The 8,476-nt window shown below is 38.5% G+C and overlaps 1 protein-coding gene across 1 annotated transcript in view; it reads left to right on the top strand.

The window, feature by feature from the left end:
• Positions 1-8,476, top strand: part of LOC106873354 (E3 ubiquitin-protein ligase NEDD4) — a 353,166-nt gene that overhangs the window by 259,348 nt on the left and 85,342 nt on the right. Inside the window, exon 6 of the mRNA XM_052965854.1 lies at positions 5,176-5,298. Within this exon, the coding sequence (XP_052821814.1) occupies positions 5,176-5,298 (123 nt within the window). The remainder of the gene's footprint in view (positions 1-5,175; positions 5,299-8,476) is intronic.

Below are 8,476 nucleotides of genomic sequence, written 5' to 3'. Positions count from 1 at the left end.
TATATATATATATATATATATATATATATCTCATCATCATCATCGTTTAACGTCCGCTTTCCATGCTAGCATGGGTTGGACGATTTGACTGAGGACTGGTGAATCAGATGGCTACACCAGGCTCCAATCTGATCTGGCAAAGTTTCTACAGCTGGATGCCCTTCCTAACGCCAACCACTCTGAGAGTGTAGTAGGTGCTAAGACCAGTCAGGCGGTACTAGCAATGGCCACGCTGAAAATGGTGTATTTTATGTGCCACCTGCACAGGAGCCAGTCCAGCGGCACTGGCAACGATCTCGCTCGAATGTCTTTAGACGTGCCACCGGCACGAGTGCCAGGAAGGCGACGCTGGGCACAGGTGCCGTCACGATTTCGCTTTCGCTTGCCCCAACAGGTTTTCACAAGCCGAGTTTCGTGTCCTGCATAGGAGCCAGTCCACCGGCACTGGCAACGATCTCACTCGAATGTCTTTACATGTGCCACCGGTACAAGTGCCAGGAAGGCGACGCTGGGCACAGGTGTCATCACGATTTCGCTTTCACTTGCCCCAACATGTCTTCACAAGCTGAGTTTCGTGTCCAATGGAATAGACAACGTTGGCATGGGTGCCAGTCGTTGAATTTAGTTCGATTTCGATTCCGATTTCACTTGCCTCAACAGGTCTTCGCAAGCGGAGTTTAGTGTCCAATGAAGGAAGGTACGCATAAGTGGGCTAGCCCCTTATTTAGGTCTCACTTGGCTTGCTGCGTCTTCTCATGCACAGCGTATTTCCAAAGGTCTTGGTCAGGTGGCATGTAAAAACACCTTTTTGAGCGTGGCTGTTGCCAGTACCGTGTGACTGGCCCTCGTGCCGGTGGCACGTAAAAGCACCCACTACACTCTCGGAGTGGTTGGCATTAGGAAGGGCATCCAGCTGTAGAAACTCTGCCAGATCAGATTGGAGCCTGGTGCAGCCTTCTGGCTTGCCAGTCCTCAGTCAAATCGTCCAACCCATGCTAGCATGCTAGCGGACGTTAAACAACAATGATGATAATGATACAGATATATATATATATATATATATATATATATATATATATATATATATATATATATATATATATAGGCCTTTTTCAGTTTCCATCAACCATATCCACTCATAAGCCTTTGGTCAACCTAAAGCTATAGTACAAAACACTTGACAACCTGAGCCTACATGGTTGCAAATCAAGCTTCTCTGTCTATATCCACACCTGCAATTGTAGCTGCTCTTGTGCCTTTACAATATGTTCAACATTCCATGAATTGCATTCAATTCATTCTTATCCTTCAATCACTGCCTGCCTTCTATTTTTATTACTTATACCTTGCTGTTATTATGACAGAGGCTCTCAAACCAGGATATGCATACCTTTAAGAGTTTGAGAAAACCTTGGAAGGTATGTGTAGTTTGTAAAAAAACATTGGTATTTTGAAGTAATCACAACCAACTAAACACAACTTGTGGAGATCTTTTTTACTACATCCCTTCCATTTATTATTGTTTTGTACAAGGTTTTACAGTATTGTTTATAACCAAAAACAAATTTCATGCTAGACTGTTAATTGAGAATGATATGGAGATATGCTTGCCTGAAACTGTGATTAGAACTGTTAATTACCTTTTTAAAAACAAAATCCAAGCTAATTATCTCATAAAAATATAACATTTAATTCAATCAAGTTCTTACATAGACACAAAGCCAGAAGTTTGAGGGGAGAGAATAGTCAGTTATATTGACCCCAGTACTTCACCGGTATATTATCTTCTTGAACCTGGAAGGATGGAAAGCAAACTAGACCATAACAGAGTTTAAACTCTTTGAATTAAAATTAGATAACAAATAATTCATTCTATTCTGATATCCGTTTCACATTTTACTCTTCATCATCATCATTAGATGTCATCTGCTCTCAGCAGATTTTTATGCATTCACTATATGATACTTTAGTCCAGTTCTTGATGTTATGTTATCAAACTAGTTTCTTCTAAGCCTTTTTTCCCTTTCTAATAAGTCTTTGTATATCTTGTGCTCTTATTACATGACCAGAAGTACTTTAGTTATATTTTTTTAATAGCTAAAAGTAACGATCTTTTTGTATTTGCTAGTTGTAGCACTTCTTCATTAGTTATACATGGTGTCCCAACATTGCTGGGCATCATGAAGCAGTACAGTGGAAGAAAATATCTGAGAACTCCTACCTTGTAGCATAAAGCTTGTTAGTCTTGTTGTTCATGCAAAGAGAAAGTGAGAGAGAGAGAGATCTAATTTCTAAAACTAACACTATCAATTTCTTGGTGACTTACTGAGGAGTTAGGATTTGTTAAAGGGCAGATTTTCTGATTAATCTTAGACGTCTTTAGTTTCTAACTGTTAATGTCGAGCACATTTGCAACAACTGCTGCTGTATCAGATAAATATGAAGACTATTTATCTATGTATTATGAAGATATTTTTACTGATTAGGCTAATACTAGTAGTAGTACTACTACTATGCTAACATTTTTAATATCAGGCTATGGTGGTGGTGGCAGCAGCAGCAGCAGCAGCAGCAAAGGGGTGGAAGTATTATCAATCATTGCTTCGTTTATTTTGTTGTTGGTATTGATTTTATTAAGTACACCCTATCTAAATTTCATATTTTGCGAAGATTGTTTGTATAACCTTGCATCAAATTGCAAAAGTAGAAATGCCATGTTCTACTGAAGCATTTTAAGCTGTGAATTGTTTCTTATTTAATCTGATGTTCAACTTATACATAATGGTTGTTCCTTTAAGAGTAGCTATTTTCTGTCAGTGATTTTTTTATCTTTGAATTAAATGTTGACCTGCACAAAAGATGTTAAAAGATTCTCTCTTTTTTTTAATAATTCCTTCCCACTCTTGTTAGAAATATTGAAATTCTGTCCTGATAGAAATAAATACTAAGACTAATACAAACAAAGGAATTAGAAATAATATATATTCTAATTACTTTAGACATTAAAGTGGCTGTACAGTTAAGAGGCTTGCTTCCTAAGCATGTGTTTTCAGGTTCAGTCCCACTGTGTGGTACCTTGAGCAAGTGTCTCCTAATATAGTCCTGGGTTTATTAAAGTCTTGTAAGTGGATTTGGTAGACAGAAACTGAAAGAAGCCCATCTATGTGTGTGTGTGTGTGTGTGTGTGTGTGTGTGTGTGAGCATGTGTTTGTGTAAACCCTTGCCTTGACATCAAATGTTGATTATAAATGAATGTCATCATTATACAAGAGATTTATCCAGTCATCCATGGGAAAATATTACATTGTTTGGAAACAGGTGAAGGTTTGTGAAAGGAAGGGCATCTAGCTCCAGAAAATTTGTATCAACAAATTGTCTGACCCATGCAAGCACTGGAAAAGCAGGCATGATCATTTTCTTAAATATTAGCAATATTGTAGTAGTTTTGCAAAAGGGAAGTTTTACTTTCTGGGTTGTTTACAACATTGAATTTTGTCAGTAGCATCATGTAGGATTTGACACCAGTATTTTGTCTGGTACGTTTATTATTTTTTTTATTGACCCTTGAAGGATGAATAGTAAAATTTGAACTCAGAACTCTCCTTCTATACTCTGTCAAGATTACCTACCCATTCACTCCTCCTAATCCTCTGTCTCTATTCTCTCATATACTCATCATGTACCTTGAAGGTACACTGCGATACCTCATCACCACCATCTCTTTTCTCTATTTCCAACTGGGGTAACAAATGTATCTCCTCTTTAGCAAAACATTGTTCCTCCTCCTCTGGCATAAAGATACCTCTCTCAATATTACACTCCAATTGTGAGTTATTTGGCAACCTCAGTAGTGCTGGTGTCATGTAAAAAGCACACTCTGTAAAGTGGATTGGCATTAGGAAAGACATCCAACCATGCCAGAGCAGACATTGGAGCACACTGCAATTGGGCCTGTTAGATCCTGTTAAACTGTCAAACCCATTCCTGCAAGGAACATGGACATTGAATGAGGATGATGACCTATGTATCCAGTGAATGCAGTTCTGGATGCATTATAACCAAAGCAGATGGAATGGTAGTGTCTTTAACATCATTGACCATAGGACTGCTCAGTCAAGGTTCACTTGAAGCTGAATGACAGTCCATTGACCTTTCTCAAATGGCTGAGTTCTTGGAATTATTTGATTAATTCTATGGCAACAAACATGTATCATAAAGTGATACCAATTTTACACTGTCTGCTCCAATCTCATTAACAAAACTAATTAGTTTCCAGTTTGTTTAATAGTAAAAAGAACAAATTAGCATAAAATACTAGCCTCAACACAAACTAGTGTGAGAAACCAATGAAGATATTGGAGATCAATGCAGTCCTCTGGCTCATCAGATCCCTCAAGCTGTTCCTTGCCGGCATGGAGACCAGATGTTAAATGGTGATTACACACACGTGCGCATATATATATATATATATATATTTGGATGTTTGAAATGTAATTGCCTTTTTTCACCACTATGAAATATGAATCAACCAATCATGCCAGAGCTAAAGTTGAATAGGTGGGAACTGTCTAGAGATAGTATATTACCTCTGCTATCCAGCAGTGTGTCACTCATAGTTATTTCAGTAATTAACCCCAATGGAAGATAAGAACTATATGAAACAACATATTCACGATTGTTTGCTGTATGAGTTTTGAAAGAAAAGTACTGCTATGGAAGCAGCGAAAAATATTTGTGAAGTGTATACAGATGCAGTGAAAGCTGTTACATGTCAGTAGTGGTTTAAGAGGGTCAAAGATGGCGATTGTGACATATTTGACTGGCCTCACTCTGGAAGACAACCTTTTGAATGAGCTTTTTGTATCAGTTTCATGTCAAAGTGCCAAACATTTGGCGCAAAGATTTGATGTGTCATGTTCAACTATCTCCGAACATCTCAAAGCAAATTGGGAAAACATGCAAAGAGGGAATTTGGGTTCCATGTGCTTACACTTGAGAACTGAACACAATGTTCCACCCTATGCAGAAGTCGTCTAACCAGGAATAACAACCTGTCATTTCTAGGCTTTGCATCAGAACAGAAAACTCAAAAGATAATGGTTATCATGTAATGAGAGGTCAGTGCAAACACCAAAACCAGAACTCCATCCACAAAAATCTTTGCTCTGTGTTTAGTGGAACATGAAAGGTATCGTCCATTACAAGCTACTGGAACATGGAAAGTCCATCAATGCAGATGTCTATTGCCAACAACTTGATCATGTAAACGAAAAATTACACCAAAAGCGGTTAGCTTTGGTAAACAGAAAAGGTGTTATTCTCTAGCATGTCCACACTCTTCAGAACAAACCCAAGAAAAAATAAGGTCATTTGGATGGGAAGATCTTCCACATCCGCCACACTCACCTGACTTAGCATCTACAGATTTCTATCTGTTCTGATCACTAGAATATTCTATAAGAGGCAAAACATTCAGAAACAGAAATTGAAAACAATCTTTCAGAATTTTTTCAGGAAAAGATATAGGTTTGTTTGAACGTGGCATAAAAAAGTTACTTTCCCATTGGGTTGCAGTCGTTGAAAATGATGGTGATTACATTTTTGATTAAAACTATTCAGATAAATGTAGTTTATATTTGTTTTGATATCCTTTCTGGTAGAACACAATTACTTTCTGAACACCCTAATATATATATATATATATATATATATATATATATATATATATATATATATATTGAGTAGTGAAGGCATGTGGCTTGGTGGTTAGGGTGTTGAACTCGTGGTTGCTAGATCATAGGCTCAATTCCCAGATTGCATAGCGTGTTGTGTTCTTCATTAGACCACTTCATTTCATGTTACTCTGCAATCATTTTGACATTTTAGGTGTGCACATTTGTGCACCTGTACTGGTAATGTCAGTTTCATGGTGGGAGTGAGTTTATGTGAGCACAAATATTTGATCTCTATAAACAAATCATCTGTGTGGTTTTTACATCGAGAAATTGTGGAAACATCATCTTTCGTTTAATGATAGAAAAGTCTATAATGGTGAGTTTGATGGCTTTTGAACAGGCTGTGGGATAAAGAATAAGACCTGCCAAAGGGATGATGACCTTAAGAGTCAGTGGCCATCCAATTACAAGATATATATGTGTGTATATATATAGATGTGTGTGTATATACATACAGAGAGAGATAGAGAGAGAAGCTTGGTGCAGTCTTCTGCCTAACCAGCTCCTGTCAAGCCGTCTAATCCATGCCAGCATGGAAAATAGATGTTACTTAATAATAATGATGATGATATATATATGTGCATGCGTAGGGACTTGGAAATTTCTGATTTGGTATGTAGGTGTGTATTTAGCCTACCATTATAGGTTGGACTGTAAACTGTTGTGAATGTAGCTCATCCAGCAGAATTCTAACAGAAAAGCCTGAGGTATATTCATTGAGTTTGTGGCAAACATTTGCACCAACTTTGTTATCAGCATTTCCAATATGTATGGATGGTACTACACAAACTTTCACCATTTAAAACAAATCATCTGTGTAGATAGTCTAACAGCTATACAAGTCTGCAAGACTCTTGTATGTCAAAGCCAAGGAGAAAAATCTTCTGTGCGTGTGTGTGTGTGTGAGAGATCATCATCATCGTTTAACGTCCATTTTCCATGTTGGCATAGGTTGGACGGTTCGACTGGGGTCTGGGAAGGCAGGACGCTGCACCAAGCCCCACACTGATCTGGCAGTGTTTCTACAGCTGGATGCCCTTCCTAACACCAATCACTCCGAGAGTGTAGTGGATGCTTTTTATGTGCCACTGGCACAAACGGCCAGAGGAGCTGGCATTGACCATGATTGGATGGTGCTTTTTATGTGCCACCGGCATAGAAGCCAGTCAAGGTGGCACTGGCATCGGCAACGTTCAGATAGTGCTTTTTACATGCTACTGGCACAGGGCTCACAACTACAATTTCCATTTGATTTGATTTTGATATTGCTGATGTTGATGTACTTGACTCAATAGGTCTCCTCAAGCACGGCATGTCACCCTATGATTCAAAGTACTTTTGAATGGACTGGTTATGTGACACTGGTGTAGGTTACAGCTGTGGACTGACTTTATTTACTGGGTCTTCTCAATCACAGCATACCTTCAGAGGTCTCGGTCTTTTGTCATTGTCTCTGTGAGGCCCAATGTTCAAAGGTCATGCTTCACCACCTCATCCCATGTCGTCCTGGGTCTCCCTCTACTCTGGATTCCTTCCACTGTTTGGGAGTAGCACTTCTTCACACAGCTCTCCTCGTCCATCCGCAGTACATGACCATACCAACGCAAACATCTCTCTTGCATGCCACATCCAATGCTTCTTGAAACAGGTATATCTTGAATGCATAAATTGCTTATGACGTCCACCTAGCATGATTTACAGTTCCTGGTGTACGAAACGATATCCCGTTCTTTGAAATGTTGCCTAGAAAGATCATTGTTAACTCCCACAATTCTTGGCAATCATTTCACTGTTGTTTCTGCATAAAAAGATGGTATTCAAGAAATCCAAGAGTGGTAGAGCTGACATCATCAGGCACTTCATTGCTACTAGTTATGTAAACCTTCTTAAGTTTTATCCAGGTTTTTCTAAATCTTTTGAAAAACACCATGTCTGGACCAGAAGTTGCACCCATGAGTGTATCAAAACAGCTCCCAAAAACTAACTCAAAAAATGTGATGATGGCAAGCAAGTCGTTATTGAACAACTTTTCTAGATTTGTGCTGGCACCATTCACTTGACCTGTGTTGCTTGCTGTTGTATCACAGCAAAGTGCCTGAATTTTGTTGGTTATACCCCACTTCTCCACTGCTTGGTAAACAACCATGGCTTGCTGTTCTCCTGGAGATGATGGAATTTCAGGGACTCCCAACAATTGCTCCTTGCCTTGTAAAGTTACTATCATTGCCAGTCTATCAACCTTTTCAGCATCAGTAAGTGCTGGGGGCAGCTTTCCATCCCAGTGCAACACTAATTCTTGACAGCCATTTAGGTTAAATTTGTACTGAGTTTCTGAGTGTCTTGTTTCTCTAAATTTTATTCTAAGGCATTAATAATAAGTACACAAAGCACATAACATTATAAAAATGGAGAGGTTATAAACATGGTATCACAACTTTGTCAGGGCTACCAATACAACAGGGGAAGATCTATATCATAATGCGCCACAACAAAATGAATGAATGCTTATGAGTTATCTATATATATAAAAATGAGAATGTGTGTCTGTCTGTCTGTCTGTCTGTCTGTCTGTCTGTGTGAATCCCTAAAACTCGAGAACTATGCAACCAATTTCATTCAAATTTTACACATGCCTTACTTAGGGTTCCAGTTGTGTTTTAGTCAAAAAAAATTATTAACTTCTTGCAGAGTTCGAGCACACGGCAACATAATATCTACTCCACTATTTAAGTATTACGTGT

This window comes from Octopus bimaculoides, chromosome 2 (assembly GCF_001194135.2).
Source record: "Octopus bimaculoides isolate UCB-OBI-ISO-001 chromosome 2, ASM119413v2, whole genome shotgun sequence".
NCBI lineage: Eukaryota > Metazoa > Mollusca > Cephalopoda > Octopoda > Octopodidae > Octopus > Octopus bimaculoides.
Note: the sequence above shows the minus strand (reverse complement) of the source record. Positions and strands in the feature narration are given on the sequence as shown.